Raw genomic sequence first — 27,562 nt, 5'->3', positions numbered from 1 at the left:
GAGTCATAGAGACAACTATATAAGAGGTACCCATCAAGCTGTGTGAGTAGAAGAGGAGTAGCTAGCGGGTAGAGGAGTTTTATTGGAGTTAATCACCTGGAAGTGCACACCATCAGAGCCCTGCTCAGAGTCTTTTAGGCAAAGAAAGAAAGAAAAACGGCTAAACTGCACTTCTGCTTAAGATTGTTTTGAATAAGATGCTGACAGCGGTGCTGCGTTGCGACCACCAGAGGGCGCACCATGCCTGTCAAACTGATACAGGAAGCCGCTCAGCCAATGTTGAAAAACCTCAACGTGAAAGATGACGGATGAAGGGTTTAGTTTTCAGTTGAGTGTCACAAAATCACCAATTTGACATTCATATCTTTAACACCTCTGCACTTGTAGGGTATATAGACCTACAACAGTCAGCAGAACATGTGCCAGAATCAACTGTGATGAATCAATGCATGCCAATAATTAATTAAATAGGATACAGACATTAGAGACTCGTCCTGACAAACTTTGATGCATGTCTCTTTCTCTGGGGCCAGCTCATGAGCCAGTTTGTTATTGTTTACTTTCAGATTTGAATCCTGTCTACATCAGGCCTCCTATCAACCTGCCCTGGGCATCAGCCTGTGAGTGCCCTGCTAAACAGAGAACCAGTCTGTTATTTTAGTTCCCAATGTCATATCACTATGAGCCTCAGTGACTGTGTGTCTACTTCTGGCATTACACAGAAAAACCTCCCCTCTCTCTGTGTGTGTCCCTTTCCCAAGCCTTAACCTGTATGCAGACCAACTAGAATGTCTCTCTCTCTCTCTGTGTTTGACCTCACCTCACTGTTGGGGAACCCAGGAGCCATGTGAATATACATCTGTTTCGCTGAAAATGTGTTAATATATATCTTAACATGTCTTAATATGTGTGCCGGAGCCCTAATTTCTCAATGTGTGCATTAACATCTGGAACTGATGCTCCCTCTGTTTGCGTGTGTGTGTGTGTGTGTGTGTGTGTGTGTGTGTGTGAGGGTAGACTTACTGTATGTATGTGTGTTCACATCTAATTAAAAAATATGTATGCCTGTGTGTGTGTGTGTGACCCTCTGTCCCTTGTTACATGGAATGTTCCGCCCTATCTGCCAGTATATCCAATCTGTCTATTGTGCAGACAGGAGCTGCTGACTGGCATGGACACCCCCCCCCCCCCCCCCTCCCAACCCCAAACGTGCCATCTAGATTCCCTGGTGCTGCCAGCTACATCTCTCAACAACTCTACATAACTAGAGCAGGGCTTTGCTATGGACACCCACTTTCAAGACTCAACCATTACAGTAAAGAAAAGATAAGATAAGATAAAACTTTATTGTTATTTTAAAATGACCAAACTTTCCAAAACACCACCATACCATTCCACAAACAAGTCAGGTCATGCAAAGGCATTTTATTTCTTAAACATGGTTGAATACAGTGTTACTGCTGCACAACCAGTTAATTCAGCACAGAGTAAAAAGACGATAAACGTAAAAGCGTTGAGTTACTTTTGTACTCTTCGGGCGGCTGGCCTACCCCTGGGTGGGTTAATCATTGCCAGGCGATACATGAAACTTTCCTTTTTAATCTCAGCTCAGAATCACAATCAGAATTCTTTTGTTAGGCCAAGTATATTTTCACATACAGGAAATTGACTTGGTGCGGTGCATAGGACACAAAACAATAATATAAGTAGAACAAAGTATTAACCAAAAACGTACAAAACAGAAAATATTAACAAAATAGCAAAAATAAAAGATAAGTGTTTCACAAAATAGAACAATACATTATTTCGGCACAAGCAGGGCTAAGATGCAGATTTACACTGGAGTGCATTTGTGTGTATGTGCATACAGTATATGCGTGGGTTTTTAAAGGGATGTGGTAGAGCATTTTAATACAGGTCTAACACACTACAATTATGCTTCAACTTATAAAATAGTTTGGAACAACAGAAAAAATAAGTATGGTTTATTCCTGTGCATTATCCACTACGATATTGTGATCTTCTTACAGAGTCTGTAAGTTTGAGCCATTCAACTTAAAGAGATTGCTCGACAATGCTATTGATTGGCAATAACCAAACCTTTCACTAATTAACTTGGACCAGGCTCTGCCCACTTTGTGCCTTTGATCACACCCAGTGGTGTAGTGGTCCCTGGAGAAGAGGGTATACTCTTAATTTTGCTTTTTTTTTAAAAAAGCAGTCCACACAGCACAGGATAAACGTCCTGTTTTGAGAAGTGGGTATAAGCAATGCTGACTGAAAAATAAGTGGGTATACTCCGTATACCTGGAGAAGAGGGTATACTCTTAATTTAGCTTTTTTTTTTTTTTTTAAAGCAGCCCACACAGCACAGGATAAACGCCCTGTTTTGAGAAGTGGGTATACGCAATGCTGACTGAAAAATAAGTGGGTACACTCCAGGTCCCTGGAGAATAGGGTATACTCTTAATTTTGCTTTTTTTTTTAAAAAAAAGCAGCCCACACAGCACAGGATAAACGCCCTGTTTTGAGAAGTGGGTATACGCAATGCTGACTGAAAAATAAGTGGGTATACTCCAGGTCCCTGGAGAAGAGGGTATACTCTTAATTTTGCACTTTTTTTTAAAGCAGCCCATACAGCACAGAATAAACGCCCTGTTTTGAGAAGTGGGTATACGCAATGCTGACTGAAAAATGAGTGGGTATACTCCAGTCCGTATACCTGCGTATACCCTGGACTGCACCACTGGTCACACCTTTGTGCTTATGCAACAGCATGCGCTGCTGTTTCCGCAAGCCATTTTCGTCCTGAAAATAGCTTAATGTCTGGAAGGGCAAGTGGACCAGTCTGGATGCTCCACGGAAGAAGTTGTCCCCAATAATGGCATCAGATTCTGGAGAGACTCCGGCCCAGGACAGGGCCAGCCCAGTTCCAAAGTTGGATGTGAGGCGTGTTAAGGTTTAGAGCACATTAAAAAACTAGGAGACAACCCCCCCCCCCCCCCCCCCCCCCCCCCCCCACACACACACACACACACTTCAGACTTTACACTGCAGTGAGGATAATCTGCTGGCTAAAGATTTGTAAGCTGAGCTCTGGCTAAATAGGATATCTGATCTTAGTAACGGGGACAATTTATCTCTCTTCAGCTGTGCTGCTCAAGTCACTGCTTCCAAAGAAACATTTTGGGTTGAACATACCAATCTTACCAATATCCAATCATATAGAAATACTACATTTTCTACATGAATGGTACTTTAACGATTGTGTTAAACATTGATCAATCAATTATGTGAATGTCTTTAGGGCAAGCCAATTGGTTTCAGATATGTTTTAGTCTGACTATTTTGCATGTCCGCAATGGCTGTAATGAAAGTGAAATTATATCTCAGTTCCCTGTCTACGCAGAATCTATATATTTCCAAATATACCAACAAAGTATTTCTCGTCTTCTTCATTTTCCTTCGGGCATTTACTTACTTCTATAACATCTCAAGTTCTTCCCAACCCGTTAATGTTTCACTACCAACAATACTGGATTCATTAAAATGTTCATCACAAAGTTCAAAGTTTTTGTAGTTGTGGCTGATCGCTTACAATAATAGGAGAAAGTAAAAAAAAAATAAAAAATAAAACTCTTTCCGCAGTGACATAACAGGTCTCAGATATCAAAACAAGCACCGAAGCGTGTCGTGCATCAAGTAGCCAACAGTGGATAGTGTCTTTTAATTTTCAAACTGACTGTATAACAACAATGCTTCTCTCCTGTCTGTGTTCCATGTTCAAATGTTGTTATGTTTGGGTTGATAGCTCGCTCAGAGACAGTTAGCTAGCTGGCAGGCTAGCGGCTAACTGCGGCGCTGATGCTGATATAATGCCTGCAGGGCGTGTTTACCAGCTAGGTTAGCAAGCTAGCTAGCTAATTTCGTTGGTAGTGTACGGGTGTATGTGTCTGGCTGAAGCCGGTCTGAACCAGCTATAAAGCTACATACACGCAGTCAAACGTTTCAGCGACGAAGATATAGGGGAGCGCTAGGAGATTGTTCTGGTTCAGCCTCAGATTTCTGCAAACGGTCAGACCTACCTTACTATGGATTTCAGCCAGATGAAATTTTAGCTTACGTCAGCGGTTGCCACTTTGCCTCTGTGATCTCTCTTCGCAACGAACTAACCATTGCAGTGTGGGCAATGTTTGTGAGCGGGACCGTTTGCTAGCTCTCTCACCAAATAGCGTGGTTGAACTCATTTAAGCCAAGATCGGCTATGACCGCGTAGCTAGCTCGCGTTGTTTTTAATAAGTTGTTGTGATTTTAATGTCTCAGTAATAATGTGCTGTTGGTGGTTAGCTAGCTATAGTCACTTCAGAATTGTTAGCCGAGTCTATCCATGGACCTAATGAGGTCAGTGGTCAGCTAGTATTGCTTAATTTTGCCAAGGAAAGGTCACGTTTTCCCGTCTCTTGGATTTTAAGTGGTTAGGTAAGTGTTATGTTCTTTTTTTGTGCTAGCCTGGTTGCATAATCACCCAGGGATATACATCTGTTCAGCTACAAGACAGCATTTTTTTTGTCATTTAGTAGCCCGCTAACTAGCATGCTTGATGGCTATCACCAAGACTGATATATATTGATTACATAACTTTAAAATAGTCTCAAAATGTTTGAACAGGTGACGCCAACAACTTGTCGCTTGAAGAGCCAGCCATGGAGTCAACAGACGTGACTTTGACTGTAAGAGGAACCACATCTCCCGGTAAGTTGATGTAAATATCCCGTGCAGTGGAATTCAAGCGGCGCGTGAGCTTTCCGATTTTGTTCTTGGATTGTTTACATTATGTATTGACACAACTGAGTTAAACTTAATATCTCATCTTGGAATTTAAATATGTGTACAATTGCTGTGCTGTGGCACCTAAATATGTTACACAACATCAATTGTATTTGCAGAATAGATTGAGGTGACACGATGTTGTTCGATTAAACGCTGCCTGTTGTTTAGTAATCAACCGTGCTGTATTTTGTAGGCGAAGTTATAGCAGTTGTGGGCAGCTGCGAGTCTTTGGGGAACTGGTGTTACCAGAGCGCTGTGACTTTACAGCTTACGCAGGAGGATGGGTAAATATTATACATGATTTATCATTGTACTATAATAATTATCGTTGTTTTGACTTGTCATGCGCCGATTAGAGCGTATCAACCGTGGTGTATTTCATGAGGCGCCATTCTAATTTTGCTTACACCAGCACTCTCTGGAAAAAGACCATCACTGTCCCACGAGGAGCTGTAACCAGATACCGTTACTTTAAAGGATCCTTTATCGAAAATAAGGTGAGAATCATTTATTTATTCGCTTGTAAAACATAAATGGTTTCCTAAATGCATGACTGCGCTGTTGTGGCTTCTACTTTGACTAGGTAAAACAAGTTTATCTTTGGAAAGTAGATTTTTCGTCATGTTGTCTATGCTTTGTGCTTAAAATAAACATCAAATGCTCACTTCTCAAAACCACCACTGTTATGTATGCATTTTCCATTTGTTGAGGTGAAATATGATGAGAGAAACCAGCAACCTGCCCTTTCTCCGAACCTTGACTTCTAGGAAAATCCATGTCCTGTTTGATGTTGTCCTGTTCCTTTCCTAGTATTGTGTCTGCATGGGCAAAGCAGAGTTTTATCTTTAGTTAGAAAGTGCGAAGAATTCATCCTCCCTCCAGTGTTTTTGTTTACGTTTGGAGAGGACAGACTTGCTGCTGAGTTCCTGGAGTTTCCTGGCTCTTGGAAGTGGGTCAGCTGGCTTCTCCCCTTGGGTCTGCAACAGCTGGTCTGGCGCTACAGCCATATTCACTGTGTGCGTGTGTCTATGGGTTAGCCTAACGCAGGAAATCGCAGAGTTAGACGCGGTCTTATATACCAGTAAATGATCCTTTGATTAACTTCTTTACTTCTTGATTAACTTTAACTTCTCTGTCTCGTGAGAGGATGCTGCATTTGAACTAAAGGAAAATGGGTAATGGCTCTGTAGAAATGCAGCTCGCTGCTGTTTGTGGGCGTTCACAAGCCGTTGCAAGTCTGTACGCGACAGCCCCACCTTTAAAGTATTTCTAGCGTTTATAAAAAACACAAGAGGAAGTGTGGTTTATTTGTACTTTTGTGTTCATGGACACACCCAAATCACATGTCTTAAGCCGCTCTTAGATAATATAATAGTGTAGTTATCTTGTGCTAGCCTGATGATATCCATGCCTTTACTGTCAACTTTTCAGATCTCACCTTTTGCTGGCGGGCTGCATCACTTTGTGGTGAATATACCAGCTCCCATTTTCCTGCTTTTGTTCAGATCGCTGCTTATTCTGGACCGGGTCTGGCCCAGACCCGGTCCAGAGTGATCAGCCATCTCGATGGGGCGATTGTGAGTGTGGAGTGCCGCGTCAAGATTGGCACTCCAGTTTTTGTGCTTCACTGATGATGACCTTTAACCCTATGTTACCCCACATTGGCATTACAGAGTGCAGGTGGCCCATGTCAAGTCATAGTCACTAGATGGGAGACCCATCTGCATCCTCGAGCATTGAACCCCTCAGGTATACGAAACCAGCTTTAACATCAGGCTCCCCTCTGGGCACGCCAACCTACCTGCATTGTAGTTATAATAACTGTGTTGCGTTAATAGCATATTTAATTGGTATAGTTAATAATTAACTATAACAAAGGGTGTGGTTATATCCATGCATTTGATGCATGTTAGCTGCGTGTGCGTATTGGGTTTGCGTACAAGTTTAAAGTAAACGGACAACAACAACAAACAATAGTATGCTTTGATGTAACACCATACTGCAACATTTAAAGTTCAAATATGTGGCAAAACATGCAGTTGTGTGAGTACCTGAACTTTGAGTGGATTGTAACCTTTAATATCATTGAGACGAAACTAAAAGTTAGGCTATGTATAGCAGTGGAGGTAAAGCACAACCTTTTGCGCTTAAATATATGCTGGGGACCCTTTTTTTCCCCTCCTATTTAAAGGACCTTGTTTTACTGCCAGTTCAAGCCTGGTGTTTTTAGTCTGATTTCGGGCATGGGTATATGTACTTTTTTTTTCTTTTTTTTCCTTGGTATGTCTGCCAACTGGCAGTATCCCTGTGTGAAGCAATAACTGCACTTCAGATATTATAGAGAATATTTGTATTAGGTCTTTCTGGGGGAGGTTCTTGGACCACTGTCAGGTGTTGTTTTGAGTCTTATGTGTTGAAAGCTTGTTCGTAGTAGACCCATATTAAACACACGATGTGTCCCAGACGTATCAGGTTAACATCACATGCTCAGGAGTAATTGATGCCTAGATACCTGATAAGCGTGAACACTGCAGCGACCTTGAAAGCCGGGCGATGCCCGTCCGAACAGAGGGGATGTCAGCCATGCTTTTAGGGCGTGTGTCCATCTTCTAGGTGTCCGCGTGTGCACTCTCTCCCCTCATTGGGAACAAGTCACTCACACACACACACACACTGGCCCGCAGAAGGAAAACGCTATGTGGGCACTAAGCCTTACTTCTCCCTTTCTCGCTCCCTGTGTTCCTCTCATACCTCTCTATTTTGCTCAGAAAAAAACACTCAGCCTTAGAAAGCAAAAAAAAAAAAAACCCTGCTATGTTTTTGTCGTCAGCATTTTTGTCTGATGGGTGGAAGGGTTGGGTAGCTATCCAGTTATTGAGCTAGACATTTAGTGGTAGTAGCACTTTACCATAATGCAGTACTATTATGGCAGGCCCTGTACAAACCCTAAAGGCAGTGCTATTATATCAGGCTTAGTTTAAGACAGCTGAGACAGCTGAGATGAGAATTCTTTCCATAGTCGGGTACTTTTCCTAAAAAGACACCCGCCTAAAAAAAAATTCACCTCGCTCCGCTCGGCTTACTACTTCTTTATAAAACACAGTGTTGGCAGCTCTGATTTTAGAGGCACCCTTTTCTTGTTTGACACCAAATGTGTTGTTAAAGATACAGTCTGTGATTTGGATTTTATGAAAGGTTGTTGATATTTGAGCTGAACAGCCAATGAAATTATACTCCTTCCTTCTGTGTCGATTGGCTGGGATTGTTTATGGCTTGGTCCGTTGTGTTTGTTTTCCATTAGCAGAGCCAGGACAATGTAGGAACACCAGAGTTTGTTTTCGCGCAGACACTGATCGGAAAGGTGTAGGACTGTGCAGCACAGCAATTTGCTGAATTTGACAAAAGTGTGCGGCTTTAGAATCACTGACTGCACCTCTAAAGCTTGAAACATTTTTTAATTGGGTATTACTAAAATTACAACTATTTCTCTCTAAAACTATTAAAAGAACAAGGCGCACAGTGGGAGTGAGGTGACCCTTTGTTCTGAAAGCTGGGCTTGAGAGGTTGTGCTATGTGAGCTGCCGTAGCGTCATGCTAATTCTTAGCATTCTCATGCCTTTACAGCTGTCAACCTTGAGGTCGACGATGGACAGTTTGGATTCCATAGTAAGTTATTAAAGCTGATTTACTACTATTAGCTGCGTAAAAGTTCAACGATTAAGATTCAAGAGTGTTTTCATCTTTGTGGTTTTTAGCATTTAGCATCATAATACTTTTAGAGTATTTTCATCTGGTAGTGAGAGTTGTCTGTCTGTCTCTGTCTGTCAGACGGCGCGGAGAATGTTGACTACGGCTGGCTCACCTGCCAGACTGAAATTCGTCTCCGATTGCACTACTCCATAAAACCACCGGTGTCCTTTACCAAGAAGAAGTTCAAGAAGTCGCGCTTCAGGTACACACTCATCAACACGGCAAAAACATTAGCACACACACACACACTCACACACACACACTCACTGACACCTCACACAGCGGTAGGAGTCCAGTGAGATTGGGTTAGCAACCATAAACTGCTTAGCCTTTTATGCCAATATCAACTGCTTAACATCATCGTTTTTGATGTGTTGAGTCAGTCATGTGTATGAGCTGTTTAGAGCTAATTGAGACGCTGTGTCCTGGGTGGAGTCTCAAAAGATTTCTGAAAGCCACCTTTAGACAGTGCTGAACCTTAACAATATCAATATAAAGATAAAATGTAATTTAATATAAAGATAACATTCAATATAAAGATAAAATGTAATTTAATCACGAAGAAGGGGAGTGGTTATTTACAGTAGTGACTCTGCAAAAAAAGTTTGGGAGTGTTTTGTATGTTGTACTTCCACAAGGCTTTGTCAGGTGCGCTGTTTGAATGAATAAATATGTCTCCCTTGTTTTACCAGATTCAAACTGGCAATAGTGGGTGTGGAGGAAGAGGATGACGACGAGGAAGAGCTGCCGATTCCGTCGCCGAGCCCTTGGAAGAATATGACGCCAACTCTGGAGATAAGCATGATCACGGCGGGGGGGTACAAGTCCCGCCACTCCCAGCCCGAGGATGGGTACGCCCTGGAGCCCATGCAGTGGACCGAGTACAGCATCCAGACCATGGACCCCGACAACCTGGAGCTCACCTTCCAGTTCTTCGAGGTAGCCACGTTTAACTTGGATGAAAGCACACGGTTAAAGCCAGATGCTAAACGTATAATTAGCCACTTTTAACTTGGATAAAAGCACCTGTTAAAAGCCTGATGGTAAATATGAAAACAGTATAGCAAATAATGAGGTAATAATAATAATTGTGTGTGTGTGTGTGTGTGTGTGTGTGTGTGTGTGTTACCAGGAGGACCTGAGTGAGAAGGTGGTGCAGGGGGACATCCACCCGGGCCACGTGGGCACAGCCTGCCTCCTCTCCTCCTCCTTCGTGGAGAGTGGCAAAGAGGCGGGCTTGGCCACCCTGCCCATCATGAGCCGAAGCGCCGGCCAGACCATGGGCAAGGTTAGAGGTAAGGAGCCCCCCCCCCCCCCCCCCCCCCCCCCAACACACACACACACACACAGACCCCAGTCATGAAAGCAGAGAAGAAATCAGCATAGTGCGATCAATAAGATGGATAGATCATCGGCAAGATCTCCGAAGCTCAGAAGAAAACAGCATAGTAGAATCGAGAAAATAGATAAAATAAACAATACAGATTTAACAAGCATAAAGTGATAAAATTAACAGTTAATGATAATTTAATATTAATAATAATCCATTTTATACATTCCATTAAGCACTATAGACCTGCAGGGTGACCTGGGTTTGATTCCCGGCCACTGCAGGATGCCAAGTCTGCTAAATACCGGGGGCCATCAGTTATTGTTCACTAGCAATGTGGTTTGACCATTCTTCATGGTGAGATCTGTGTTTGCTATCCCATTTACTCTATTGACATACAGACGGCCTATTCATTTTTATCAGTATGTGGGCCTGAGTTGTTGCCTAAGGTAGATGGTTGTGTTACTGTCTCATCCTCCACACCACTTATTTGCATGAGGCCAGTGTCTACACTTTAAATGACGGTCAGCTATTTCCTGGATGACAAGGTTTCCCAGAGGTTTCCACAGTGGTATGGCTGACCTTTTGCTCTGCTGGTCGGGTGACTTGTAGTCCCAGCATATAATCTGTGTGTAACCAGAGCTAAACAGGCAAGAGTCCAGTGATGGTTTTCACTAAGCAGGATTAACGAGTTACCCTCAGTAAGAGTTACCCTCAGTAAGAGTTACCCTCAGTAATCCTGCTCCGTGTATATGGCCTGGGCTCCTACAGGTCAACTGGTTGAGCAATGTGCCAACAAAACCAAGATCAGGAGTTAGATACTTAGGGAGAAGGCCTACTGATGAGAATAACACCAAGATCATGGGGTTAGATTCTTACTGATGACAATAACACCAAGATCATGGGGTTAGATTCTTACTGATGACAATAACACCAAGATCATGGGGTTAGACTCTTAGGGGGAAGCCCTGCTGTTAAAAATAACACCAAGATCATGGGGTTAGAATCTAACCGTTAGATTCTTAGGGAGAAAGCCTACTGATGACAATAACACCAAGATCATGGGGTTAGACTCTTAGGGGGAAGCCCTGCTGATGAGAATGACACCAAGATCATGGGGTTAGACTCTTAGGGGGAAGGCCTACTGTTAAAAATAACACCAAGATCATGGGGTTAGAATCTAACCGTTAGATTCTTAGGGAGAAAGCCTACTGATGATAATGACACCAAGATCATGGGGTTAGATTCTTAGGGAGAAGGCCTACTGATGATAATGACACCAAGATCATGGGGTTAGATTCTTAGGGGGAAGCCCTGCTGTTAAAAATAACACCAAGATCATGGGTTAGACTCTTAGGGGGAAGGCCTACTGATGACAATAATACAGATCATGGGGTTAGATTCTTAGGGAGAAGCCCTGCTGATGACAATAACACCAAGATCATGGGGTTAGATTCTTAGGGGGAAGGCCTACAGATGAGAATGACACCAAGATCATGGGGTTAGATTCTTAGGGGGAAGCCCTGCTGTTAAAAATAACACCAAGATCATGGGTTAGACTCTTAGGGGGAAGGCCTACTGATGACAATAACACAGATCATGGGTTTAGATTCTTAGGGAGAAGCCCTGCTGATGACAATAACACCAAGATCATGGGTTTAGATTCTTAGGGAGAAGCCCTGCTGATGACAATAACACCAAGATCATGGGGTAAGATGTGGACATCATCGCTGAACTGCAAGTGGCTTTCGGTTGTTGGTCTGCTAAATTATGTTAAAAGCTGCGGCTTATTTGTCTTCCTGGTTGTTTGTTTGTGTGTGTGTAGTGGACTACCTGGTGATCTGGCTTTGGGTTGTTGGTCTGCTAAATTATGTTAAAAGCTGCGGTTTATTTTGTCTTCCTGTTTGTTTGTTTGTTTGTTTGTTTGTTTGTGAAGTGGACTACCTGGTGATCCGGCCCATGTTTAAAGCTTGGTTTATTTGTCTTCCTGTTTGTTTGTTTGTTTGTTTGTTTATTTATGTAGTGGACTACCTGGTGATCTGGCTTTGGGTTGTTGGTCTGCTAAATGATGTTAAAAGCTGTGGTTTATCAGTATTCCTGTTTGTTTGTTTGTTTGTTTGTTTGTGTAGTGGACTACCTGGTGATCCGGCCCATCCGGGAGCTCCAGTGTGACATGCAAGCGTCCTTCACCCGGTACTGGAGGAAGAGGAGCACCCTGGATGTTGGCCACCGAGGAGCTGGCAGCTCGCACGCTGCCAAGTGAGTCCAGTGGCCAGATGCTCACACACACACACACACACACACACACACACAAACACACACACATAATCTGTTCCGGCGGGCACCTCCATCTACTGCCTGTCCAGATTTCATTTCACTCCACCATAGGCAATCACAGACTTCTTGTCTTGTACACCCTTACCTACCACCGCTCTATGTAAGCCTGCTATTCCTATCAAAATATAACCAGTGCCCAGTCAAATCAGGTGCCCCATTTGGCCTTGTTAACCTACCCAACAGCCTTCAGCACCGGCTGAACCAGGACATTAGTATGACAATTGCGATGCCCTATAAAACACCTGTCTGTCATGTGTCTTTCGGTATGTATATCATATCTTTAATATCATTTCTTTAAAGTGATTCCTGTATGGGTGTGTGTGTGTGTGTGTGTGTGTGTGTGTGTGTGTGTGTGTGTGTGTGTGGGTGGGTGAATGGTTGTGTGCTGATCAACACCATGTGCTGACATGTGTTTATTAATACCTCCTGTGTGCCTACATGGCAACTTTCTGGGAAATGGATCAGGAATGTGGGTCACCAGAAGGCATGGTATAGCTCAGTCATATACACACCTGTTTCCTCACTCTCTTTTTTTAGGGACTTGTACTTCAGAGCTGGCTTTTGTAGCCCTTGGCCAGGTTTTGTTTTTGTAGAGAGAGAGAGAGTGTTTTGTCAGAGTATATGAGGAAGGAGAGGGCGTATATGACTGAGAGACACTTTTAATTTTGTATCTTTGCTGAATTAGCTCTCACATCTATGAACGTGACCATGTGCATTCATACGTTTAGCAGACACCTTTATCCAAAGCAAAACCAGTGCAAGCCTTTGCCCAATGTGCTTCCAGACACCACAAAGTTAGGGAGAACACCGTCGCCTCATTCCTGAGTGCAGCCAATCACGTGAGTACCAAGAATGCCTTGCAGTGGCAGATAGAGCTATCTCTGGACTTTGGTATGCAACTGCGGCCATTTTAGAATTAAGGATGCTGTTGGTTATTTTAGTATGTTATTACATCTATTACATCTGTTATGATTGTATTTTCTTGTAATAATTGAAATAAATGTTGCGTTTTCCCAGGGGGCTGCCTACGTGGAGTTTGACGTCCACCTGTCGAAGGATTTCGTCCCCATCGTTTACCATGACCTGACTTGCTGCATCTCCACCAAAAAGGTGTGTGCGCGTGTGTGTGTGTGTGTGTGTGTGTGTGTGTGTGTGTGTGTGTGTGTGTGTGTGTGCATGTTCTCTCAGAAAGCCGCCAGAGCTACTGCAGGCACACGCTGTAATTGGGCACCTATTGGCTCACACACACACGGGCATAGAAGGTGTACTGACATGGCAGGCTCGGCCAGCGATACACATCATCAGTCTTGTACCCATGTTTTGGGTAATATGGGCAAACATTTCACATGTAGCTCACTTTTTCAGCTAAAGAATAAGACTTTTTCCCCTTGATTTCTATCTCTCTCACCCTCAGAAAAATGACAAGAACAACTTGATGCTGTTTGAGGTGCCTGTGAAAGACCTAACATATGACCAGCTGCAGCTCCTAAAGGTACCCGCTCCCTCCTGTCTGTCTGTCTGCATGTATTAAGTCATATTTATTTCTATCCTCATGTTCCCCGGGTGCCACTGCACGAGCAGGGTGCTAACAGAGTCGATTCCTGGGCACACACACATAGATAATATAACATTGTGTTGAATGTATAAACGTAACGATATCTAATGTATTGCAGCTCTGTTGCAGACACTCACATAATACTTTATTTGGATAGTCTAGAGAGACTTGACAGATGGTTTGTTGAAATTCAAGTTCAGTCTGTACAATTGTTCACTGAACATCACCTTAGCCAAACTCAACCCTAACCCTAACCTCAACTATAAATTGTAGTTAATAGAGTTTCAACAGAGTTTGTTTTTTTATAATCTGAGAATCTGTAGATAGTCTAGAGGGGACCATCCACATAAAGTGTGTTTTATAATCTGAGCATCTGTAGATAGTCTAGAGGGGACCATCCACATAAAGTGTGTTTATAATCTGAGCATCTGTAGATAGTCTAGAGGGGACCATCCACATAAAGTGTGTTTATAATCTGAGCATCTGTAGATAGTCTAGAGGGGACCATCCACATAAAGTGTGTTTATAATCTGAGCATCTGTAGATAGTCTAGAGGGGACCATCCACATAAAGTGTGTTTTATAATCTGAGCATCTGTAGATAGTCTAGAGGGGACCATCCACATAAAGTGTGTTTATAATCTGAGCATCTGTAGATAGTCTAGAGGGGACCATCCACATAAAGTGTGTTTATAATTAGGGATGCACCGATCCGCTTTTTTCACCTCCGATACCGATACCGATATCTGAGGTTTAGTATCGGCCGATACCGATCCGATACCGATATAAAAAAACAGCGCGAAAATATGGTAACTGTGTGTATGTGTGTGACCACACGTGCGAGAGGGAGAAATTAGGAGTGCATGATATGAGATCTTGGTGCATTTTTTGCTCATTTGCTACTTAACATCATGTCTAGTCATCACTATCAATTCATAACATAGGCTAAAAATAATCACAAATAATGTACGTTCTAACTAGCACTAGTGTTCATATTAGTTAGCAATCATATATCCGCTAGCGTCAACTTTAACGTTACATTGTAGAGGCTCAGCATGGTGACCTGTTAATGTATTTGCTGGTTCTAGGCTGTTAAAAGACCCACGATTACCAAAGCAGTATTCTTTATCTCCCTTTAATGTGCATTCATCAATTTCCATTACATGACGATGCATGTGATCCTACATACGTGTGTGTCTGAAATGAGAATGGGGACTAATTAGCACTGCACTGAATTACTTTAACATCAGTTATTGCTACACGATAACAATTACACAACTAATATTACTCGATACATATAATTGTGGACATTACACAAGGCAACATATATCTCATTCATAGCTCATCCAGTCGAAAACTTAACAGGATGAACCCATCTTTATTACAGCCAATCAACATCAGGACATAACTAAATCTCCGCTTAGCATGCTAATCGCTACTAATAGCAACGTGAACTCATAATACACTACCAATATACATAAACATATTTTTTTTTTTATTGTCACCGATACCCGATCTAAAAATGTCTTCAATATCGGTACCGATACCGATACAAATATCGGATCGGTGCATCCCTATTTATAATCTGAGCATCTGTAGATAGTCTAGAGGGGACCATCTAACTAAAGTGTGGCCGACACTTGTAAAAAGTGACCTACTTTTATGTATATTGGTAGTGTAAATAAGCATTTTCTCTGTGTTTTTTTTCTAGCTGGCCCAATCAACTGCCGTTGGTGTCCATGACAACAAAGGTAGGGACTCATTTGACCCCGGCATGACAGTTGAGCATTCTCTATAAGGCAGTCAGCTATGCTGGCGAGAGGTTGTTGATATGTTAGGTGAACAGCCAATCAAATTACACCCATCACCATTGTGCTCCTGAAGCAATGTGTTGATTGGCTGTATTGACACATCTATGTGTTTATTGTGCAGTTCGATCCACAATGTTTGTTTTCCATTCACAGCACTACACTAAATATACAGCTAGAGGACTGTACTTGACAAAAAGTATTTTGCATTAGAATCGTGGAACTCGTGATTTAGAATCTTGTGATTGATGTTCTAGGTTGACAGGTCGATACTGAGATAAGCAGGTGGTATGAGTTGTAGATCAATCTGTGAGGCTGATGTTGAGTTGTAATGTTGTCTCACGTGATGGGGATGCAGATGATGTTGAGTTGTAATGTTGTCTCATGTGATGGGGGATGCTGATGTTGAGTTGTAATGTTGTCTCATGTGATGGTAATGAATATAATGATGAGTTGTAATGTTGTCTCATGTGTTGTTGATGCAGATAGTGATCAAGATAATGTTGAGTTGTAATGTTGTCTCACTTGATGGGGATGCTGATGTTGAGTTGTTATGTTGTCTCACTTGATGGGGATGCTGATGATGTGGAGTTGTAATGTTGTCTCACGTGATAGGATGCAGATGTTGAGTTGTAATGTTGTCTCATGTGAAAAGGAGGCTGATGATGATTTGTAGTGTTGTCTCACGTGATGGTAATGAATATAATGATTAGTTGTAGTGTTGCCTGATGTGTTGTTGATGCAGATAGTGATCAAGATAATGTTGAGTTGTAATGTTGTCTTAAGTGAAAAGGAAGCTGATGTTGTTGTAATGTTGTCTCATGTGAGCGTGATGAAGGTGATGATGAGTTGTAATGTTGTCTCACGTGATGGGGACGCAGATGTTGAGTTGTAGTGTTGTCTAATGTGATGGGGACGCAGATGTTGAGTTGTAATGTTGTCTCACGTGATAGGATGCAGATGTTGAGTTGTAATGTTGGGTGATGTGAGTGTGATGAATATAATAATTAGTTGTAGTGTTGCCTGATGTGTTGTTGATGCAGATAGTGATGAAGATAATGTTGAGTTGTAATGTTGGTTGATGTAATAGTGATGAAGTTGTTGAGTTGTAATGTTGTGTGATGTGATGAAGATTATGTTGAATAGTAATAGTGATGAAGGTGATGTTGAGTTGTTAGGTTGTATTATGTGTTGTTAGTGCAGATAGTGAAAAATATGATGTTGGATTGTAATGTTGCCTGATGTGATGGTGATGAAGTTGATGTTGAATTGTAATGTTGTCTCATGTGAGCGTGATGAAGGTGATGACGAGTTGTAATGTTGCCTGATGTGTTGTGTATGCAGATATGGATGAAGAGGAGGACATCGATGACCATCAGCCGTTCCCATCACTCTTACAGGTAAGCACAGTCATACCAGAGAACCTGAACTAGACACGTTCCCGTCACTCTTACAGGTAAGCACAGTCATACCAGGGAACCTGAACTAGACACGTTCCCATCACTCTTACAGGTAAGCACAGTCATACCAGAGAACCTGAACTAGACACGTTCCCATCACTCTTACAGGTAAGCACAGTCATACCAGAGAACCTGAACTAGACACGTTCCCGTTACTCTTACAGGTAAGCACAGTCATACCAGAGAACCTGAACTAGACACGTTCCCGTCACTCTTACAGGTAAGCACAGTCATACCAGAGAACCTGAACTAGACACGAAACCCAAGCTGCAGGCTTGATTTAAATCGGTTCAATTAAATTTGATTTATATCAGAATCAGAATCATGTTTATTGGCAAAGTACATTTTCATATACAAGGAATTTGTTCTGGGTTATGATAAGATATATGTTTTTATTCAGTCACACACAGTAACAACAAACAAGTTCAACACAAATAATAATACATTCAAAGTGACTGAAAAGGCACAAACTTAAGCATAATGCTTGTATTTAAGCCTGTAATACAAGTAATAGTAATACATGTAATGGAAATAATAAACAAACAAAATAATTGCCTCCAAAAAGTTAGTCACAAGAAGAGCAATGAAGCAAGATCCCAAATAAACAGCACAAAATCCTGCATACATTATGGACACTTGTAGCCCTCAAAAATGGCTTTAGCTACCATCCCTTTGAAAACAAAAAATGTCTTACACTTTCTTAAGATTATGTTAGCATCATTCCATAATAGGTTTAGTTGCTCTCAGTGTACTTAAACTGAAAATATACAGTATAACACAACAGTTTAGGATAAATAAAATTAATATAATATATAATAAAATCATTTGTCATGGGCATATAGCACCAAAACAATACAATGTATTTATTATTGAGATTTAGCCATGAGTGGGTATGTACCTCACACACCCTGTATGGAAGTGTGGGGGTGACAACAGCCTTTGTTGGGTAACGTGGGGGAACCTCACCTGTGTTACATTTACATTTAGTCATTTAGCAGACGCTTTTGTCCAAAGCGACGTACAAGGGAGAGAACAATCAAGCTAAGAGCAATTAAACCTGGTGTAACAATAAATACTGCTTATTTTTTTCAAAAAAATAGAAAACGACATAGAAAAAATAGAAGTGCGGACCTGTGTAGTTTACTCCGTTCTGTTCTGTTGTGTTCTTGGCTTAGATCTTCCAAGCAGTTCCGGAACACGTGGGCTTCAACATTGAGCTGAAGTGGATCTGCCATATGAAGGTGGGTGTTCTGTCTGATCCTGATCCTGATCCGGCCCTGATTGGCTCTTGTCTGGCCAGGCCCCACCCACTACAGAATCAATCATTCTCTCGGTTCAGTCTCCGCTCCTCAAGTGTGTGTGTGTGTGTGTGTGGGTTTCTGTGTGTGGGTTTCTGTGTGTGTGTGTGTGTGTGTTTGTTTTTCAGTGTGTGTGTGTTTGTTTTTCAGTGTGTGTGTGTATGTGTGTTTGTTTTTCAGTGTGTGTATATGTGTGTGTGTGTGTGTGTGTGTGTGTGTGTGTGTGTGTGTTATGTATCTGTGTGTGTGTGAATAACTTGTGTGTCTGACTGTGTGTGTTTACTCTGTGTGTTGTCAGGACGGTTCGTGGGAGGGGAACCTGTCATCTTACTTCGACATGAACATCTTCCTGGACATCATCCTCACCTGTGTGTTCAAGAGCGCCGGCAAGAGAAGGATCCTCTTCTCCTCCTTCCATCCTGACATATGCAGCATGTAAGAGCGCCATAGTTTAACGTGTGTGTGTGTGTGAGTGTGTGTGTGTGTGTGTGTGTGTGTGTGTGTGTACCTATTCATGACGAGAGTCGTTCAGAATTTAACAGTCATGTCACACGCTTGTAATGACACCTGGCTCCATTGTCCTGTAGGGGTACATGGGTCCCCATTTTTATCACGTACACCCCAGGGTCTGCTAACTCCAGTGTGTGTATGACAGAAGTGACCTCTGTTTGCCCCCCCCTCCCCCCCAGGGTACGTCAAAAGCAGAACAAGTACCCGATCCTGTTCCTGACTCAGGGGGTGTCGAACGTGTACCCCGAACTTATGGACATCCGCTGCCAAACCACTCAGATCGCCATGAGCTTCGCGCAGAGTGAGAATCTACTGGTGAGTGTACAACAACACACACACACACACACCATAATTTCCTGCATACACAAGCGACACACACACACACACACACACACAATAATATATATAGAGAAAGAACACAGAGAAACTCTTCACACACACACACACACACACACACACCCCATCATTTCCTGCATACACAAGTGACACACACACACGCACACACGCACACACACACACACACACACACACTATCTCGCACACACACAGTCAAGCCTTGATTGAATTGAAAGTGAGAGAGCACATAATAGAGAGAGAGCATGAGTGCAACTGAGAATGAAATGGGGAAGCGTGCGTGTGCGTTTGTGTGCGTGTGTGTGTCTGTGTGTGTGTGTGTGTGTGTGTGTGTGTGTTAGAGAGACACGAGTTGGCACTGCCAGACACAGCTCAACCCTTCAAGGTCATTCCTGCTGGTATGTGAAACTGCCTGCAGGAGAAATACTTACCACTAGCGCATATTGTAGGTTTAAATAAGTAGTCCAGCAGTATTGTGACTGAGCGCTGGAGTTGTATGAGGCAATAAAGATGTTATAAATAATCATGGAAGCAGGCAGACCCCTAGCAGAATAGCCTGCTGACCATTTGTCATCTGGAGGCCCATGCTACCATCAGCATCTGGATCAGCATCTGGATCAGGACAAGTGCAGTCTTAAGATATCCGTTTCTTTCCAGCTGGGTCCGCTTTATCCAGCGTGAAATGTTAGGCTGAGTGTGTTCAAGCCGACATGGTGTGTGTGCACGTGAGAGACCAGTGTGAGATGTGGTGTGTGTGTGTGTGTGTGTGTGTGTGTGTGTGTGTGTGTGTGTGTGCCCGAGGGACCAGTGTAAGATATAGTGTCTGTATGCTGAGTGTGTATGAGCTGACATGGTGTGTGTGCACGTGAGAGACCAGTGTGAGATGTGGTGTCTGTGCTGAGTGTCTATGAGCCGATATGAGCCTGTGTGTGCTGTGTGTGTGTGTGTAGTGTGTGTGTGTGCCCAAGGGACCAGTGTGAGATATGGTGTCTGTGTGCTGACATGGTGTGTGTGTGCATGTGAGAGACCTGTGTAAGATGTAGTGTCTGTATGCTGAGTGTGTATGAGCTGACATGGTGTGTGTGTGTGTGTGTGTGTGTGTGTGTGTGTGTGTGTGTGTGTGTGTGTGTGTGCACACACGTGAGAGACCAGTGTGAGATGTGGTGTCTGTGTGGTGAGTGTGTATGAGCCAACGTGAGTGTCTGTGTGTGTAGTGTGTGTGTGTGTGTGTTTGCGCACACGTGAGAGACAAGTGTGGTGTCTGTGTGCTGTATGCTCCAGGCAGGTTTTTAAAAACTGTCTTTCTTTCTCCCTTGTTGTCTCTCTTTTCTCTCTCTCCCCTCCTCACACACACACACACACACACACACACACACACACACTCCCTTCTCCAGGGTATCAGTGCCCACTCTGAGGAGATCATGAAGAGTATGGAGTTGATATCTCAGGCTCAGTCCAAGGGGCTGGTGATGTTCTGCTGGGGTGATGACAACAACAACCACGACAACCGAAACACACTGAGAGAGCAAGGCATCGACGGACTCATCTATGACCGGTAAACTTACACACACACACACACACGCACACGCACACCTGATGCCCTCCCACACATACACTCAATTCAATTCACCCAATACACACAGATTTTTGTGCAGTCCTCAGTTCATCATGTTAAAAAGTAGAAGGGAAAAACACACACACACACACACACTTCACAAGGTTAACATGAAAGTGCACTAAAAGCCCAACAAAGCACAGTCAGGAGAGACACATCAGTTTGAACAAATTAGTCGCTGAGGCCCTGGTGAACTCAGACTCTACCTCTTGCCCTTAGGTGTGTGTTGGGTTGAAGTGTGTTTCTCAGGTTAATAGTGTTCCATGTCGGGCGACTGCTAGAGCAAGGTATCAGTTTGAGTGTCACGCTGATGGAAGTATCTACCCTGACTTACCTGTGCTCTTAGATAAAGTGCCTGCTAATGAAAAGATGCAGTGTAAATTTGTGACCTCCGCCCTTTGTGTCAGCATGTTATCAGAACAGAGCGATCCCAGACAGGACGACCTTTTCACCTTTACCCAGAACACCACTATCACCTCAATTAATCAGCTCTTACCTTATGTAACACAGGCGGGAGTGTGTGTGCGTGCGTATGGGTGTGTGTGTGTGTGTGCGCGCCCTGTCTCATATCTGGGTTAATACAGTGATGTCACCCCTCTTCCGCTAACCCTGTTCGTTATGTAACATTGCAATGACGTTTAAGTCATAGGGCATAATTGGGAATACATTTCCATTTAATATATTCTGTACATTTTTAAATATATTTTATATTTAGTTTTTCCTATAATGAATAACTTAATATGTGTATAATAACTAATATTTGTATAGTTTATTGTGTATGTCTATTGTTTGCACCAACGACCCACAAAAAATTCCTGGTAGCTAAAAACCTACTTGGCAGTAAAAACCTTTCTGATTCTCATTCTGATTCTGATAAGCCATTGACTCCAGGCAGGTAGGCAGTAGGGCTGAACTCTTAGCACAGTGAGGCACACAATTCAAGCAAAGACATTTACAAAAAAATAATGCCCATAACAAGTTTGAATATTAAGGGCTGCCTAATATTCGTTCGAATATTTATTTATTTTTTGATATTCGATATTCGAATTTCGAAGTTCGGAGTCAAAGCCCTAGTGCGTGCGTGCGTGCGTGCGTATGTGTGTGTGCGCGCCCTGTCTCATGTCTGGGTTTATACAGTGATGTCACCCCTCTTCCGCTAACCCTGTTCGTTATGTAACATTGCAATGTCGTTTAAGTCATAGGTCATAAGCCATTGACTCCAGGCAGGTAGGCAGTAGAGCTAAACTCTTGGCACACTGAGGCACACATGTGAATAGACGCAAACACAGCGTATGTACATCTATGCACAGTTGTTTGAATGAAAGGCCCTTGGTTCAGCAGGAAGCTATTGGCCCACAGAGAATTGTGCGGTACAATACAGCCAGTTCATTCTCTGATTGCTAAGAGCTTGGTCGTCAAGTTCATTTACTGCCATTGTCTCTTATCAATGAGTCAGTGTTTATTTTAAAGTGTGTGTGTGTGTGTGTGTGTGTGTGTGTGTGTGTGTGTGTGTGTGTGTGTGTGTGTGTGTGTGTGTGTGTGTGTGTGTGTGTGTGCGCTCGCACGTCATGTGGCGTACAACAACGTGTGATTTGCAGAAGCAGCTCATTTCTGGGAACCTACAGGACCTTTGGAGACGTTGTGTTGTACACTGTGTACTTGTGAACAATCTTGGCAGTTTGGAGTGGACATGGTGTCTATGCAAGGGCACAGTTTTTTTTTTTTTTTTTTTTTTAAGCGAGCCAGTTCTCATATCGACACACACACACACACACACACACAGTGGTGGGGCAACAGTGTGTCCTGGTGTGACATGGTGCGATGTGACATGACATGACGTACACGACCCCCCCAGTTCAGTGACCTCTGAAACTGACGTGTCTTCCCTTAGTTCTTTTTGTCATTGTTAACTCTTGCTTTCTTCTTTTCTCATTGTCAACTTTCCCTTTCTTCTTGCAGAATATGTGATGGCTTGATGCCAACTGTGCGTGCCTCGAGCCCGACAGACACCAGTAAAGTCCCGCTGGTTTCCGTTTCCTGTTTTGTGTTGTTTTGGTTTTGATTTGACGACCTGCTTTTGGATTGTTGTTTTGCACCCAGGGTTGACTTGCCTAAAAAAGACTTACTTGCTTGAAAACACGGGGAACCTGTATCACCGGTTTTACTGAACTGTCATTTAAATATTCACCCTTTACCCTTGTTGGCTGTTTAAAGCTTAAATGTCCTGATTTTGACACAAGGTCTTGGAGAGGAACAAGATTGTTCAACTGCCTTTCCAGTCACATAGCGTTCTGATCTGGACCGTAAACTCCCCAACCCCGCCCCTCCCTTGCCCCCAAGCCTGGCTTTGCTGCTTTAACAACTCTTTACCTTCCCTCCTCTTTTTGCAAATATGCTTTTAGCACCTTGGCAAAGGAGCTAACCATCATTGGCTGCTTTGCTTGAGTTTTAGAGATGGCTTTTTGACATTGGCTGCTCTGCTTGAGCTGTCGGCCGCTGCTGAGCTCACAACTTTCTCACCAGAGGCAGAAGTATGAGCTTCCTGTTGTGTACACACACACACACACACACACTTTGCCCCAGACATGCAAAGCTATCACTAACCAAAGTAGCTAGTTCTGGCCTGGCATCCTCCCACATCTGGCTCACATTAGGCCCACATCTGGCTCACATTAGGCCCACATCTGGCCCACATTAGGCCAGTGTATTCATTTCAATCAGCTACTGCTTGACCCTGCATGTTTGCAACTTCACGTTTTCTTAAGCGGTGTTTTGAATGCTCTCCTCCCGTCATCTGACATCCTCTACACTGATGTGCAAAAGCCAGGGTGTGTGTACTGTGCTCTGCTGTGCTGTGCTAGCGCTTGTGTGCTCGTGTGAAGTTTGATGACACTTTGACTGACTTTTGAATTGGACCAATCTAGCCGGTTTAATTGCCTCACAGAGGGAGGTCTGTACTGCGTTTGTGTTGAGATTGTACAATGCTTGACTCACCACTCTCTTAGGATCTTGTTGTGTCTTCATGTGTGGTTTGAAAAATCAATAACACTTGAGTTTGGAGACTAGAGACTGTGCCGCGCAGAGATTGCCCGCTGAACTCACAGTGGTCGGCAGGAGGCTGTGCTTTTGACCCCGCTCCAAACATATGCTTTTGCACAGCACTGTACCCAGTCCATCTGGTTTGAAAGTAGACTTCGCCATGAGAACTGGATGCTGCGCGGGAGCTACATGGAATGGATGCCACCACTCCACACTGCTCTGTACTTTGTGGTATCCACTGGTGTGGAGGGCCCTTAAGTGTGGAATCGTGCAAGTTTGTCAAGGTGCAAGTGGTGCTCCAGTTTGCTCTTGTGTGTGTGTGTGTGTGTGTGTGTGTGTGTGTGTGTGTGTGTGTGTGTGTGTGTGTGTGTGTGTGTGTGCGTGCTGTGGTTGCAGTGACCCTGAGTAAAACGTCCTGTCTTGCGCACCAACACTAGGCATGCAGACAATAATGAGTGTTAATGTAGTAGTTCATTACGGTCTTGTTTTGGGTTGAATCATGAGGAGCCATGACTCCTCAACACCAGAGAGTGTTCAACCAATAGAAATGTATAAAAGCTTAGAAAAAATTACATTTTACCTTTTGAATCTAACCAGGAATAAAGGTGAATTCAAAAGGAAACTTAAGGCAGCAATAATCAGAAAGGAAATTAGAGTAGATTAGCATATTATTTAAGGTATTTTTGGACTGACAAAAATGTTTTGTTTTTAATTATCTTTTTTTTTTGTTTTTTTCATTATTTACATTTAATGTAAATGATGTTTACTAAGTCTGATCATGCTGTACTGCACTTTTTTTTACCTGTATTGTAATGTCTTTTGTCTGTACCCCAGGAAGAATAGTGTCCACTACGGTGTAGACTAATGGGGATCTTTAATAAACTAAGTTAAACTAAACCTCCCACTCCCAACTAACGCTTGCTGCCTTGAACACCCCCTCCCCCCATTTCTCCTGCCAAGAGGAAAGCCGGACTAAAGCGCTGCTCTTGTTCTTCTTCTTCTTCTTTGTCCTCCCTCCTTTCTCTTGCAGAATCTGCGAGGAGCAGACGGAGCAGCCCAATATCTTCCAGGTAGAGGAGCAGGTGTCCCTACAGGAGGTCATCTCCACGGAGACCATGCAGAACTGCGCCTGTTCCAGCTACAGCCTGCCGTGCGCCACCGTGCCCTGCCCTGCCCGCACCATCAGCGGAGGGTCCGACTCCGGAATCAGCTCCTCCTAGGGAGCGCCAGACTTCACCGCCGGACCGGTGCCATCGCTACAGGAACCTCACAGAACCACTTCAGAGTTACACACACACACACACACACACACACACACTCGCATGGACCGTCCATTGAAACTCACACACACACACACCATTAAACAGAACATGCACAAAGACACTCTATCTCACTCACACACACACACACACACAAAGCAACAAAGACACTCTCTAACACACACACACACACACACACACACACACATACACACATACACACACACACACACAAAGTTTCTCAAAGACCGTCCACAGCCACTCACCTACACGCACAAACACACACACACTCACACACACACACATACACACACACACACACACACACAACCTCACGGACTGTCCAAAGTCACACACAGGCACAATCTCACTGCCCGTCCACAAAGACTAACCCCCCCCCCCTACATGATGCTTATGAACAGTCAGCCAATTAGTCCACCTCATCCCCCTTTATTAAAAGCTCACTCTGGTCCTCATTAGCTTTAGTAGGTCGCCATCCCTCCATGGCCCACTATGGCCCACTATGGCCAACTATGGCCCACTATGGCCCGGTTCAGTTCAGTCCACTCTTACCTACCAAATGCTGTTTGACCTCAGTACAGACACTCCTTTTCTGCTGTTTATTACGACATGAAATGGCTTTGCCAAAACAGGGTTTTGTCTGACTCTATTGTTTTACTATTACTTCTATTATTATTATTATGAGTATTATTATTAATTCAGGTATTCATATTGTACTACTTACTTTTAATTTTATTTATTTAAAAAAAAAAAAAAAAATAGTGAAATTAAGAATAGGCCCAAATCAGTTCTGGTTTTAGTTTTCTGCCATATTTAGCCAAATTTGCTGTAAGATGGGTGCCTAGAACATTTAGATAGACCTTTTTTTTTTGTATTCGTGTAAAACCCTTTTCGTTTGATTCCATTCCAGCTACACTTGTGTTAATTTCACCATGTTTTGGCACCACCACCCCTGCTTTAGCCTTGCACAACAGCCATGAATGTTGCATGCTAAAGGCTGCTCAACAGGAATGAGAAACACACACTGCAGTTTTATTCTGGGCTCAATTTGGGTCCACCAGTCTTGGTGTGCCTACCAGTACTGCATTGGCAAAGCTGAATGTGAACTAGAACCTCCAAAATGGAGTGAATGGAAACTGGATCTACATATGTAATCTAAATATACTGGATTCTGGATAGCCATGTGATTGTGCAATGGAGAAAATGTCCGGTTTTGAAATAGTCTTTGCACAATAGAAACCCCAAGTCTCCCTTGAACCGCTTGCTCTGCAGCCTTAAATCCTTGCATCCTACCCACTATTCCATGAAAGATGTAAAATTCATGATGTACTTAAGAAGAACATAATAATACTGGACACTGGACACATGTTGGAGCAGGTTTGGGTATGTTGGTGTGTGTTCATTGCTATGTTGTTCATGGTAAATGATTGCTGCTGTGCTTTGCCTTGGCAATGTACTGTATGTGTCTTATGTATATGCTTGCAGATGATGATGATGATGGTGTGTGTTTGCGAAGTGATCAAACAGAATAGCCTCTCAAATGTTTGAACTTCTGAGCCTGACCATACAGCGGAGTTATGAATTGAGACATTGACTGAACAATGGCATCCCACAGTCACTACATCTCGCAGTCTCTGCGACTAAAAGATCAAATAAAAATGATTCAATGGACACTGTGTGTTTATCTGTTTACTTCCTAAAAAAGTTCGAAACGTCTGGTAATCTTTTCAAGATTGTTTTCTTTCTCTGTTTAGTACTGGGTGTTCTGTTCTGTCAGGGATATTTTGTTTGGATTGCGCAATACGCCCAGTGTTGTGTCGGAGTGAGCTGAGGTCACATTTGGGGCGCGGCCTTGGTTCATGTCAGGTCACGTGAAAGCACAGCTGAACAGGTGTTTTCCTTCGGAGCCCGTCGGTAGGATCCTAGTAATAATTAACAGAAATCTCCGTAACAACTCGCAGCATACCCAACACTGCTGGCATCTTTATAGTTAAGTGCACTTAATAAATACGGGTTGATATGAGAACCGTCGGTGGAAAGAATCGTTAATGCACTGGGCTATCAATACAGTGCGCCCCTGTCGAGTTGACAGAGAGGTATCATTGTCAGTCTAAAGATAACTGAATACGAGCCCGCATTGATAAATAGACAAATCAAAATCATGGGATAACTTGAATGCTTTACAGCATGAGTGAAACTGATAGTGAAAACATCTCCCTCAAAGTATATCTTAAAGGCACCCAGTGCAACTTTTGAGGCAAAAATAAACATTCAATTTCTAGTCTTTTTTTACATGTAGTATGTTTCAATAACTCCATACCATTACATATCGACATTCAAGAAGCAAAGATGAGACATTGTTGTGTGGTGATAACTGATAGATAATCGTAAACAACA

General features: G+C 43.0%; 1 protein-coding gene across 2 annotated transcripts; it reads left to right on the top strand.

The window, feature by feature from the left end:
* Positions 1–3,972: 3,972 nt before the first annotated feature.
* Positions 3,973–26,836, top strand: gpcpd1 (glycerophosphocholine phosphodiesterase 1). Of its 2 annotated transcripts, XM_080854139.1 has the most exons (21): positions 3,981–4,479; positions 4,669–4,752; positions 5,024–5,114; positions 5,243–5,327; positions 6,504–6,579; positions 8,455–8,496; positions 8,659–8,782; positions 9,273–9,519; positions 9,713–9,875; positions 12,040–12,169; positions 13,032–13,086; positions 13,265–13,357; positions 13,662–13,739; positions 15,513–15,552; positions 16,954–17,009; positions 18,245–18,310; positions 18,666–18,802; positions 19,057–19,192; positions 20,626–20,786; positions 22,806–22,858; positions 24,916–25,098. In XM_080854139.1, exons 2-21 carry the CDS (start codon positions 4,704–4,706, stop codon positions 24,957–24,959), a joined length of 1,926 nt encoding a protein of 641 aa, XP_080710265.1. In that variant the 5' UTR covers positions 3,981–4,479; positions 4,669–4,703; the 3' UTR covers positions 24,960–25,098. The 2 variants fall into 2 exon arrangements, with proteins under 2 accessions (XP_080710264.1, XP_080710265.1); XM_080854138.1 differs by lacking the exon at positions 22,806–22,858 and having other exon boundaries at positions 3,973–4,479; positions 24,916–26,836.
* The last annotated feature ends 726 nt before the right edge of the window (positions 26,837–27,562 follow it).

The sequence above is a fragment of the Sprattus sprattus genome (genome assembly GCF_963457725.1).
Source record: "Sprattus sprattus genome assembly, chromosome: 16".
NCBI lineage: Eukaryota > Metazoa > Chordata > Actinopteri > Clupeiformes > Clupeidae > Sprattus > Sprattus sprattus.
The sequence above is the reverse complement of the archived record's forward strand: the minus strand, read 5'-3'. Positions and strand labels throughout refer to the sequence as shown.

Bases quoted from the DNA above. Each gene is read 5' to 3' on its own strand.
- gpcpd1 (XM_080854138.1), top strand. From the start codon at position 4,704: ATGGAGTCAACAGACGTGACTTTGACTGTAAGAGGAACCACATCTCCC. The intron at 4,753-5,023 runs GTAAGTTGATGT...TGTATTTTGTAG, and splicing joins AAGAGGAACCACATCTCCCG to GCGAAGTTATAGCAGTTGTG. The intron at 17,010-18,244 runs GTAAGCACAGTC...TTCTTGGCTTAG, and splicing joins CGTTCCCATCACTCTTACAG to ATCTTCCAAGCAGTTCCGGA.